Source organism: Cynocephalus volans, chromosome 2 (genome assembly GCF_027409185.1).
Source record: "Cynocephalus volans isolate mCynVol1 chromosome 2, mCynVol1.pri, whole genome shotgun sequence".
NCBI lineage: Eukaryota > Metazoa > Chordata > Mammalia > Dermoptera > Cynocephalidae > Cynocephalus > Cynocephalus volans.
The window spans coordinates 184,216,874-184,230,264 of record NC_084461.1 but is presented as its reverse complement, the minus strand read 5'-3'; the positions used below and the strand labels follow the sequence as shown (position 1 = coordinate 184,230,264).

Below are 13,391 nucleotides of genomic sequence, written 5' to 3'. Positions count from 1 at the left end.
ACTCAATTCCTAAGTATTTTATTTTTTTGGTGGCTATTGTAAATGGGCAGGCTTTCTTGATTTCTCCTTCTGCATGTTCACTATTGGAGAAAAGAAATGCTACTGATTTTTGTGTGTTGATTTTGTATCCTGCTACTGTGCTGAAATCATTGATCAATTCCAACAGTTTTTTTGTAGAGGTTTTAGGCTGTTCGATATATAGGATCATGTCATCTGCAAACAGGGACAGTTTGACTTCATCTTTTCCAATCTGGATGCCCTTTATTTCCTTCTCTTCTCTGATTGCTCTGGCTAGTACTTCCAACACTATGTTGAATAGGAGTGGTGAGAGTGGGCATCCTTGTCTAGTGCCTGTTCTTAAAGGAAAAGCTTTCAGCTTTTCCCCATTCAGGATGATATTGGCAGTGGGTTTGGCATATATGGCTTTAATTATGTTGAGATACTTTCCCTCTATACCTAACTTATAGAGGGTCTTTGTCATGAATGAGTGCTGAACTTTATCAAATGCTTTTTCAGCATCTATAGAGATGATCATATGGTCCTTGTGTTTGAGTTTATTAATATGGTGTATCACATTTATTGATTTGCGTATGTTGAACCAACCTTGCATCCCTGGGATGAATCCCACTTGATCGTGATGAATAATTTTTCGTATGTGTTGCTGTATTCTGTTTGCTAGTATTTTAGTGAGGATTTTTGCATCTATATTCATCAAGGATATCGGCCTGTAGTTTTCTTTTTTGGTTATATCTTTACCTGGTTTTGGTATCAGGATGATGTTTGCTTCATAGAATGAGTTTGGGAGATTTGCGTCCGTTTCAATCTTTTGGAATAGTTTGTAAAGAATCGGTGTCAATTCCTCTTTGAATGTTTGGTAAAATTCTGCTGTGAATCCATCTGGTCCTGGGCTTTTCTTTGTTGGGAGCCTTCTGATAACAGCTTCAATCTCCTTTATTGTTATTGGTCTGTTCAAATTTTCTATGTCTTCACGGTTCAGTTTTGGGAGCTTGTGTGTGTCCAGAAATTTATCCATTTCCTCCAGATTTTCAAATTTGTTGGCGTATAGTTGTTTATAGTAGTCTCGAATGATTCCTTGTATTTCAGATGAATCAGTTGTAATATCGCCTTTTTCATTTCTAATTTTTGTTATTTGAGTCTTCTCTCTTCTTTTTTTTGTTAGCCATGCTAATGGTTTGTCAATTTTATTTATCTTTTCAAAAAACCAACTTTTTGATTCGTTGATCTTTTGAATTGTTTTTTGGTTTTCAATTTCATTCAGTTCTGCTCTGATCTTAATGATTTCTTTCCGTCTGCTAACTTTAGGATTGGATTGTTCTTGTTTTTCTAGTTCTTTAAGGTGAAGTGTTAGGTTGTTCACTTGCCATCTTTCCATTCTTCTGAAGTGAGCATTTAATGCAATAAATTTTCCCCTCAATACTGCTTTTGCAGTATCCCACAGGTTTTGGTATGATGTATCATTGTTTTCATTAGTTTCAATAAACTTTTTGATTTCCTGCTTGATTTCTTCTTGGACCCATATGTCATTAAGTAGAATGCTGTTTAATTTCCATGTGTTTGTATAGTTTCCAGAGTTTTGTTTGTTATTAATTTCTAGTTTTAAGCCATTGTGGTCTGAGAAGATACATGGGATAATTCCAATTTTTTTGAATTTATTGAGACTTGATTTGTGACCTAATATGTGATCTATCTTGGAGAATGATCCATGTGCTGATGAGAAGAATGAATATTCTGAGGTTGTTGGGTGGAATGTTCTGTAGATATCTGCCAATTCCAATTGGTCTAGAGTCTTGTTTAGATCTTGTGTTTCTCTACTGATTCTTTGCCTAGATGATCTGTCTAATATTGACAGTGGAGTGTTCAGGTCCCCTGCTATTATGGTATTAGTGTCTATTTCCTTCTTTAGGTCTAATAGAGTTTGTTTTATAAATCTGGCTGCTCCAACATTGGGTGCGTACATATTTATGATTGTTATGTCTTCTTGATGGATCAGTCCTTTTATCATTAAGTAGTGTCCCTCATTGTCTCTTTTTATGGTTTTTAGTTTAAAGTCTATTTTGTCAGATATAAGAATAGCCACTCCTGCTCGTTTTTCTTTTCTGTTTGCATGATAAATCTTTTTCCATCCTTTTACTCTTAGTCTGTGTGAATCTTTATGGGTGAGGTGGGTCTCTTGTAGGCAGCATATAGTTGGGTCCTGCTTTTTGATCCAGTCAGCCAGTCTGTGTCTTTTAATTGGGGAATTTAAGCCTTTAACATTAAGAGTTGTTATTGAAAGGTGTTGATTTATTCTTAGCATTTTATTGGTTGTTTGGTTGTCTTAGGTGTCTTTTGTTCCTTGCTTTCTGATTTACTGTTTGGTTTCTTTGTTTGTTGGTTCCTTAGGTTGTAGATAGTGTTTTTGTTAGCTTGTTTTCTCTTCATGAATGCCATTTTTATTGTACTAGCGGGTTTAGATTTTTCTTAGGTTTTTATGGCAGTGGTAGTTATTTTTCAGGAACCAAACCCAGTACTCCCTTGAGGATTTCTTGTAAGGGTGGTCTTGTGGTAGTGAACTCCCGAAGGAAACTATTTTTTAAAAAGAAACTTCTACATAAAAGTGACTCTGACTTAATTGTTATTCCAATCATTGCCGGACTTGGGCACATTTCCTGTAGCCAGAGCCGCTCACAGGCTGGTAAGTCAGAGGAAAGTAGGAAATGCCCACAGTTAAGAGGGGTCAGATCTGTGATGCAGAACCTACCCCCCCCCTTTACCCAAGATTGGCCATTTCTCTTCGTTTACTCCAGGACCAGCATGTGGATTTAGCAGGATTAAAGGCCAGTAACAGAGAGAGTTACGCTCGATTTCTTTCGCTGGATTTTCACTTTCTCGGCATTAACTTTTCTGAGGTCTACCAAATGCTGAGAACTCAGGATGTACATGTATTAGAAGCAGTTCCTTAGTTCTGGTTACAAAGCACAGAGCTGCCCAAAGAGACATTGAAGATTTTATCTGATAGGACCAAACATCTCTTATAGGAGGAAATGTAACAGATGGATATGAGGACAATTCCCATGACCAGGGAGGAGACTTCAGGCTGGGGCATGGTGGATGGGAAATGGGGAGTGGCTGACGCTGAGGACTCAGCATCTCAGTCCCTAAGTTCCTGAAATCCCTTTGGTAATTCAGAACTCAGCCCTTAGTCTCTTCTTTCTTTGCCTTTTTACTAAACATGTCCAGGTAAATAAGAGTATCCTGGTGTGGGGGGGATGTCCATGTCCCATGTGTGCCACTATAAATCCTCTCATGAGGCCAGGAATCCAATTCAATACACATTTTCCCCTCTGTGCAAAACAACTTGTACAAATAGATATGTGAGGATTCATAGCTCCCATGTATCCACACCCCACTTAGGCTCAGCTGGGACCACCTGGATGTTTGCCTTTGGAAGTCCCTGAAGTATTCCAAAGCTGTACATCTCTAATAATTTTGGTATCATCACAATATGAATTCATAGTAGTGGACAATACATGAAGTGAGTTCACATCCATTCCCTCATTCCATCCTCATTCCTCTACTGAAAGTAGGCAGACAGGCATATTATTATCCCCTTACTTTCCAGGTGAGGAAGCTGAAGCCTGGAGGGGTGTAAGTGACTTGCCCAGGTACAAAGCACGTCAGCAGTTCTCCATCTGCCCTGCCCAATGTGGTAGCACTAGCCACATGTGGCTATTGGGTACTTGAAATGAGGCTAGTGCGACTGAGGAACTGAATTTTTAACTTGATTTATTTTGAAATTAATTTCATTTGAATGTAAATAGCCACTTTTGGTTGGTGGCCACCATCTTCAACAGTGTGGTATCTGAGAGTTTCTTAAAACCTTGGCCAAGTGGGGAGAAGGTTGGACATGACCAATTCTATATGGATTCAAATGTAGTTCAATTTTGGATAGAATTTCTCATCATCTCATGGAAGTTTAGTTTTGTCAATGCCATTTCTGTACATGAGTATTGTCTCTGGTACCTTTTGGCATACATGAGGAAAGCTTATGGTTGTGGTTTCCCCCACCCCATTCTATGGAAGTCTTCAGTGGCAGGGGAGCTGTCCATGGTAGGAAAATTCCATTGGACAAGCAGCAGGCAGGAGGTACTGTCTCAAAACTCTTCACAGGTTGAGAGATGGGGGGTCAGGACTGCAGACCTGCCCAAGGCAGAAGGCTCCTAAGCCCATTTGGATCCAGGCAGAGAATGAGCAGGCTGCTTTGTGTGACTCAGGCCTTGGGGAGCTTGTGAATAAGTCTCTGCTGTCAGTTTCCTTGGATCTGGGTAAAGCTGGATTCAGGTGATAGAAACAGGCTTACAGAACAGGAGTCATTCACAAATCCTGTGGTGGATGGCTTTTGTTTTAAGTCTCTGGTCAGTAACTTCCTTGTCAATGCGATAGTCAGCCCACAGTTTACGAGAGCCTTTGTGTACGTACACTTATATGTGCCCTGCCCACCTTCTCCTTTCTTTCCCCAAGCACACATATAATGTTGTCACTCCATGAATTAAGACAGGTGAGATTTTCTTAGATTACATCTAATCCAATTTCAGGCTGATGAAATGAAAAATCAACTATAGCACCTTATTATGTCACTCATAGTTTATGCAGTAAGCCATGTAAGTTTATGAAGTCCTTTCCCACTCTTGGTCTCATGATGCCTCCACAAGCTCATGATGTCACCACTATTCTCCCAAATTCTAAAGCTTAGTGAGTTTGAATCACTGCTCCATAGACACACAGCTAAGTAGAAGTAAAATTAGTCAGAATCCAGATTGGAGGAATGGTGAAGCTACATGAGAAGGCTTTGGACATTTCCTGTGTGTGGTGCTCATACTGTAGCATGGGCATACCTGGGGTGGGCGGGGAGAGAGCTGTGCATGGCATACCCAGAGACAAAATGCTGTCTGAGTTACTCCTTCAATGAAGAACATTCGGCTTCCACAGAGCCCTGAAGATGGATGTCAGCCCATTCTGAGGTGTGGGCCATTGATGGGAAGTCTATGAATTAGGCTCTGTCGACACTGCCATGTGCTTTGTTGAAGGTAGCAGTCATTCTTTTGGTTGACAAAGAGGAATGTGGCAATTTATTGCATTCTTGACATTCTGCTGTGTTCTGAGCTTTAAACTGAACTTTAACATGTGTTTGTTTTCCAGAGCAAATGGTTCCTTCTATGAAATCTTGCAAGTAGACTTTGGAATTGACAACAGCAGTGGCCTGGCTGGGGCTCAGCAAATTACCTGGCAGGTAGAGTACCCAGTCGAGGATACCATGAGTGAGCTGGTCGTCTCTGAGATCTTCGTCAGCCAGACAACCTTTGTGGGCATCGTCCCTCTTGCAATGGTGAGAAACTGGGGCTTCAGGAAAAGTGCCGCAAAGAAGTTTTCTTTGAGTACTTTTAATATTTGAAAGAACATAAAGCATTGTATAATCTGTTATTTCCTATGCACCTGATACACATTGTTTAAACAAGGAAAATATACTTAAATTGCATTTTATCTACCTGTATTCCATAATGACTCCTTGGAAACTCTTTAGAGTCTGCTGTGTAAATCCCTTTTTGTTTATGGATATTGCTGAACTGTTTCCTGGGGAGCTGTTGTTCTTTATTGTCTTAATCTGCATGCATATTAGGGCCAAGTGTTGCTCTGAGTGCAGATGGTTTTATCAAAATGTATCAGGGGTATGTGGTGGGAACAGTGGCTATATATGCCAGCTAATCAGCCCCTTGTCAATTGGCTTTGCCCTAAGTGTCCCCAGGTGGAGTGGGGATTGATAAACTTTAAAATGCAGATGGACTGAGAGAACCTTGTTGGAAACTGACCAGACAAACCTGGATAGTGTCTCAGAGTCCATAAAACCATCTGTTTTTCTGTTTCATTGGCCTGGAGGTAACTGGGTGTCTTTCCCTTGAGCTTGGCTGAAGCTCTGTTCATGACCAGACCCGGGGGCCACATCTGAGAACAGGGTCATGGATGAGATTCCAGAACATAAAAAGGATGGTGCTGGGGGGTCACAGAGATAATAAGTCCACGGGAGAGTGACATGCTTAATACTCTTTTCCACACTGGAAGTGTTCAAATACATTCTGCACTACTTTAACCTTCCTGTCTGGGACCAAAGTATGGGGTCCATAGCCAGATATTCTAGGACAATCTGTGGGTACTTTTGATCATCCATCACTCCAGTTGGATACCAGAGTTGAGACCCTTGCAAATGAAAACCCTACATCCTACAATTAATTCTGGCATCCCCGTATCTTGAATGTCTTAAGTATTCTTGAGTGTGCCTCTTTGCCCAAATTACACCTTCTCTACAGCTCTCACACCTGGCTTCTTCTCTTTAACCTAACTGACCACAATAGATAAAACTGTCCCTCCATCTCCCTCCTAGATCATCACGCTCTATCCATGTCATCATCCTGTTTTATCTTCTTCATAGACATTTTCACTGGTTATTATTTAGGGTTCATTTTCTGTTTTTCTTCCCAGCAGGTGAGATCCACAAGGGTAGCATCCTGGTCAATTTTGGCCACAGAGGTCTCCCCAGCACCTAGAACAATGCCTGGCACGGTTAATATTCATTGAATGAAGGAAGGAATCTCATGCTTTCATCCCAGCTTCCAGGGTCATTTAGTTTTTGAAGGTTAGACTGTGGAGACCATCTCCATCAGCAGTGATCCACATTTTGGTTTTGGGGCAGCCACAACGTGGTGGGAGAGCACCAGTTAAGGGACAGAGATGGATGGATGTGGGTTTTAGGAAGGAATGAGGCTCTCCTGCATTTATTTCCCCTCTGGGAGTTCTTCTATAAATTCTCCAGCTCAACCTAGATCAGGCTGAGGTTGGGTAAATCTGTTTACTCAAAGTCCTTATCATTTTGCTCTATGCTTAATCTGTAGCACCCAGTGCACTGTGGGTTCTGAAGCCTCCTGATACTTCTGTGGATGGAGTTCAAAAGGAGAGCATTGTGCTTGCCTCTGATGGATAGGTTCCAGTTCCAAGAGGAACTGAGAGATGATGTGTGTTCACCTGCCTGGATGGAACCAGGACTAGAGCATAGACCAGGGAAGGCCAAATGCATCTCATAGGTTTTTGTAAATAAAGTTTTATTGGAACATAGCCATGTCCATTTGTTATGAATTGTTTATGACTTCTTGGATGCTATGAAGGCAGAGTTGAGCATCTGTGACAGAGAGTGTATCCTTGGGCAGAACTTTAATTTTAGCATCTAGTAGTAAGCAACATTCTGAGGAGATTGCCTATGAATGGAACTATTGTTCTGTTGTTATTAGGCTTTGGGGATATTATTCTTGTCTCTTGGAGTGGCCTATTTCCTGTTGAGACCTATTCCAAAAATACTCAATCCTTCTTTGGCCAGTGGTGACGTCCTCTCTTATGATGCTGCCTGAAGACCTAACTTGAGTGCTTGGCTGATTGGGATGTCACTCACAGGATCAGGTCATGTGGCAGGGACAGAACAGAACTGGAAGGAGAAGGAGCTGGCCAAACCCTTACATGACCAAAGAACAGGAAGAGCAGGCATTTGGAATGCGATCAAGATATAGATCAGTTCTGGCAGAATTCCAGCCGTGGCCACCGCTTTCCCCAGTGGGGCCATCTAGGGTCCCTGTGGCTCTGTTTCTTGGTGACAGGTGCAGAGTCCAGTGGATGTGAGCGGTGTGCTTGCCGGTATGGCTGCAGCTCGTGCAGAGGCTGTTCTCTACTGCCCTGCCTTACCCCTCCGCAATTCCCCCCACCGCCTCACCTCGTGCTGTCTGAGTTTCTTGCTTCTCTGGGGAGGCTGGTTTTATGTTTGTTGTGCACATTGCATTTCTGTGACTATTAGTGTCTCCCCATCTGGCTGATCATTACTTAGGGATGTTTTGCATTTTGCTTTAGTTACAATTGGCTGGAAACTGCTGGGGTAGGATGTTTGAATGGTGTCGTGTTACAGTTTATCTCTTGGTTCACTATAAAGACAGGCTCTGAAATGACTCCAAGGGACCAGGGTCATTTAGCAAAGTTTTCAGTGGAACAATAGTTGGTAGTTTATCTTTATTTAATCAGTTGTTTTAGCTGCTTTCCAAACCCATAACTGCTAAAAGGTGGCCTTTAGGAGAGAATTCTGCTTACTGCTCTTAAAATGCAAGTGCGTTTCATGTGTTTTTTCTCTCCTCCTCCTCCCCATCCTCATCCTCTTTCTCTTCCTTTTTCTTTTCCTCCTCCTTTTCCTTCTCCTTCTCCCAAACCAAAACATGAAAAGATCAGTGGCAACTAACCCTGGACTACCTCTATGTGAAGTAAGGAAACTGAATTACATATCTACAAAACGTACAAATGAAAAAATGGGCTTGTTATTGTATTAGGGTCTCACTAGAAGCAGAAGGCACTTTGTAGTTAGAACAGAGCAACTTTAAATGCAAGGGCTTAAGTACACAGAATATAAAACAGATGAGAAGCTAGATGTAGAAAAAAGAAGACTGGAGCAACCCGGAAGAAGCAGGAATCTGTTCCCACCCCAGGGGACTGGAGGGAGGAGGAAGTGTTATCAGAACCCAGGGCCTTTCTTTCCTTCCTTCCTTTCTCTCTTAGCTCCCACTTATGAGTGAGCACATGCGGTATTTATCCCTCTGTTCTTTGCTTGTTTGACTCAACATAAGTTTCTCCAAGCTTATCCATGTTGTTGCTAATGGGAGAATTTCATTCTTTTTTATGGCAGAGTAGTATTCCATAGTGTATATATACTACAGTTTCCTTATCCAGTTGTCCATTGATGGACATTTAGATTGGTTCCATATCTTGGCTATTGTAAACAGAGCTGTGATGAGCATGGGAGTGCAGGTATCTCTTCGACATGATGATTTCCATTCCTCTGGGTATATACCCAGAAGTGGGATTGCTGGGTTGTAGGGAAGATCAACCTATAGTTGTTTGAGAAACCTCCATACTGCAAACTTTGGGCACGAATAGTGACAATCAGCTTTGTATCTCATGAATACTCATAACCAATTAAAAAATGTACTATGCAAAAAAATTTATTTAAAGCAAGCAAAACAATAATTTAATGCTCATCACAAAGAAATGATATATTTTTGTGATAATGGATATGCTAATTACTCTGATTTATTCATCAAACATTGTATACATGTATTAAAATATAACTCTGTGCCCCATAAATATGTACAAGTATTAGCTGTCAATTAAAAATTTAAAAAGAAAACAAAAACAAAAACAAAAAGAAAGAAAGAAACAAACAGAAGAACAAGAACCCAGGGCCTGGGGTCATTGCTGAAGCTAGAACCATCATCAACCAGTCTGGGAGGGGGGTAAGGAATTATCCTGGCTCCTGCCTCCCTCCTCCTGCCATCTCCTGTTGGCTAAGGTGGAAGCTTAAGAAACACTGTCTTTAGAGATCAGCACTGCTGAGACCCAGAACTGATCAGGAGAAGGCTGGGGAATGCATCTGAGGCTAGATGGGCTCGGCCAATGCTGTTATTTTGCTGGTTTTATTGCACAATGTGATTCGGATGAACCCAACGGGACCTATTTCTCAGAAGCTTGTGCATTCAGAACATGGCCATGCCAAGTCTTGTTCCTGCTTAGTTCTTCTCATGGTTCCCCCAGCCCAGAACGCTCCCCTGTTGCTGATTTCTTGTTGCTTTTCACTTTAAAGGTCAACTCTTGCAGAGGCCTCTCCTGGCTACCTTGGCTTATTAGTTTCTGCCTTTCTATTTTTACTCATTTGTACTTGTCTCTAGTAGACCACGTCACTGTCTGTAATCTATGCTTATTTATACCACTGTTTGTGTATTGTTTGAATCAGTCTGGGTACAGTCATGAGAAAGAATTTGAACAGGGAAAGTTTTATATAAAGAATTATTAACTAGAACAGGGGATTGGAATAACGAGGGATTGATTAGTTAGAAGTGAAGGGAACTGTAAAGAATATAGGAATGGCAGATATAGGGAGCAGCTACTACCCCTAGGGCTGAGATAGAGTGCTCCAGGAAGAGGGCCGCACCCCCATCCATAGACCTTACTGGAGAGGTGTGGTCACAGCTCACTGAGTGGTAGAGAAGTTGCTGAGGCAGTGCACCAGCAGAACTCGATGGAAAGCTGCCCTCTGAGGTGCTGGGGACAGCTGTTCACAGGGATGAGACTCTTACTACCAAACGACTCAAGGTGGATGCCCAGGAAAGCTGCTGGCTGCTGAGTGCTGCTGGCCACTGTGCACTGCAGAAGCCGGACAGTGGTGGAGCCACCAGTGTTGGGCAAATCACATGCACAGCAGGAGCCTGCATAGAGAGGGCATCAGAATCAGGAAGCAAACCCTTTCCTCCTGAATTGCCTCTCTAGTGCCCTCTATTGGCAAAGGAAAAATATGGAAATAGGGCTCATGTCCATTTTCACAGAGCAGGTAATGAGGGGTGAGAGTTATTGAGGGTTATTAATTAATAACCAGTATACTGTCTGTCTTCCCCCACTGGATTTCAAGCTCCTTGATAAGAGGGGCCAGATTTTTTTTGCTCACCAGATGTTTTCTCAGCGTCAAGCATGTGCCTAGAATACAGTATTTGCTCAGCAAGTGAATGAATGGTTATGTCTACCATCAGATCTCAAGTCTATTAATTGGGTAGCTCTTGCTTGCTCTAGCAAATTATCACAAAATTCATGACTTATAAAAACCCAAATTTATTATGTTACAGCTCTGGAGGTCAAAAGTCCTAATAGACTTCACTGGGCTAACATCAAGCTTGCAGCATGGCTATATTCCTTCTGGAAACTTCATGGGAGAATCAATTCTGTGCCTTTTCAAGGTTCTAGAGCATTTCTCGGCTCACGGCTCCACATTACTCCCATCTCTGCTTCCATCATCATATCATCTCTGACTCCCCTGCTCTTTCCCTTATAAGGATCTGTGTGACTATATTGGACTCACCCAGATAATCTCTCCATCTCAAGATCCTTAACCTAATGACACCTGCCAAGATTCCTTTTGCCATGTAAAGTAACATATTCACAGGTAGTTGGATTAGGATTTGGACATCTTTGGAGGGGGCCATGATACTCCTACCATATTGCCTTATGCAGGATCCTAGCTCTCTCCAATTTGAGCTTCCTCAGGATGGGCACCCAGAGTACTCCATCCCTCCTCCCATGACCTGTTCTGTCATCACCTCTGCAGGCTGTTGCTTGCACCAGCTGACAGCTTCGGGCCTCCCCAGGCTGTTGCCTTGGGAGATATCTTGACATGCACACCATCTCAGCACCTCTGACAGCTCCAGGCTCCTGGGGACACCCTCTCTTATCATCAGGGATACATTTTCTCTGTGCTTGGATCCCACAGCAGAGCTGCTAGATCCCCAAGGATCATGAGTCTCTCAGTTTACACATACAGCCTTTTCCCCGGGAGGATGTGGACTGCCATGGGGCTGGGGCTGGGTAGGCTCCACTAAATAGCTCCACATCCTTCTCCTCCAATCCCAGGGCTGTGAGGAGACCTGATGGTGAAGCCCAGCTGGCCTCTCACTCTCTGGGTGGCCTCAGGTGTTCACCTAACGTCCCTTTGCTGTAGAGTATCGTGTGAATTTCCAAGTAGGAATACCTGTCCTGTCTGTTTCACTGTGGTCTCATATAGATCAAATGAGATATAACAAATAATGAACATGCTCGAAATAGCAAGACAAACATAAGTTAGGTATTTAGAGGGAAGGTGTCCCAGATAGACCATTGGAGCAGATCCAGCTGGTGTGTAGAGTTAACAATTCTCTCTCTCTGCCTTGCCAGTTTTGTTATCCTATTGATTTGCCTGGTGCATCCTGGAAAAATCTCAATTACGTTCACTTTTGGGGTAGTTGGTGGTGAAACATTCTGGCCAAGAGTACAGGGTGTTGGGTCAGTCTACCTAGGTTGATATTTGAGCTCCAATGCTTACTAGCTTTGTGGTGTTGGGCAAGTCAATGAACCTTCCTGAAACTCAGTTTCCTCATCTGTAAAATGTAAGAATGATGTGGCCTGCCTCATAGAGTTCTGTGAAGATTAAATGAGATACTCCAGGCAAAGTGTTAGCACATTGGCCTGGCATATGGTATGCACTCAATAATATTTAACTGTTATTATTTTCATCATTGTCATTGTATTATCTAGCTATATGTAGGTACAGCTGCCAAACTTTGGGAGAAGGCCAAACAGAAGTTCAACCTCAGGATAGGTGGTGGATTCTCCTCCAAGAGGAGAGAAGGAGTTTGATTTGATGAGTCAGACACAGCCACAAGACAGGGTGAGCACACAGCAGCTAAAGGTGGAGGGAGGGGGAGAGAAAGGGGGGAAGAGAGAGAGAGAGAAAGTTTGGGAACCCATGGAGGAATGCGTTGTCTCCTACTGTCTGGGAAAGTCATGGAAAAAAGGGGAGGAAGGGATGATCTCTCTGATTAAATAAGGTGAATGGACATTAGTTAGGTGGAGAAGGAAGGAAGGGTGTTCCAGGCAGTTGGAACAATGTGTGTGGTGAACAGGAGCAAGAGGGAGCATGGGAGTTCAAGGGACTGCAAGTGGCTTGGTGTGGTTTCTGGGTGGGCATGGGAGAGTGATAAGGGAGTGGAGAGGGAGGCAGAAACACAACCTAATGGGGTTTGTATACTATGATAGGATGTCTGATCTTTGTTCTGGACTTATTTTTAATTCAATTGTTTGGGTCATTTAGTGTGGATCACAATGAATTTATTGATCCTCAAGCAGTTTATTGAAATACTGTGGTGCACTGTCTTGTGCTGGGCCTTCATAAGGAAGAATTATCAATGATCGGTTATCAATACCAACTATCAACAATGCAGACATGTTTCTTGCCTTCCAGAGGCTCCATGGACACCTTTACCAGATTCAACACCCAGTGTCAGCTCTGTCCCACGTTAGGGCCTGCTTGGAGCACTGTGTTGTGATGGATTCAGAGGCCCTTCAGGCTCAGCGTGAGAGAGTTCTGTGATCGTTCAGCTGTGTCTGCCATGGGTGTGGCAGAAGTGGAGGCAGTGTGTGTGCCGTGCTCTGGTTCTTCCATCAAGCCCATACTTTGGGGCTGCATTTTTGCAGGAAAAAAGCCCATTCACCGAGTAAGATATAAATTTTATAGAATTGGCATGCTAGTGAGTACTAGCTCTGTCTAAGTGATCTGCTAAGGCACTTCAGATTTCTGGAATATGGTAAGTGAAGCCTGAGAAAGTGACTAAGAACTCAGCCAAGTTTTCCTAAACTTTAGACTTTAATAGAGCTTTTTGTTTTCCTTCTATAACTATATACCATATATATACTGATATTTTCCTAACTTTTAAAATTTACTTAATACGTTTTTA

At 42.4% G+C, this 13,391-nt stretch overlaps 1 protein-coding gene across 1 annotated transcript in view; it reads left to right on the top strand.

Annotated features, from left to right (window-relative positions):
- The window catches only part of LOC134370719 (transmembrane protein 132B), a 314,265-nt gene that overhangs the window by 160,996 nt on the left and 139,878 nt on the right, over nucleotides 1-13,391 (top strand). The window contains exon 3 of the mRNA XM_063087726.1: nucleotides 5,200-5,386. Coding sequence (XP_062943796.1) covers nucleotides 5,200-5,386 — 187 coding nt within the window. The remainder of the gene's footprint in view (nucleotides 1-5,199; nucleotides 5,387-13,391) is intronic.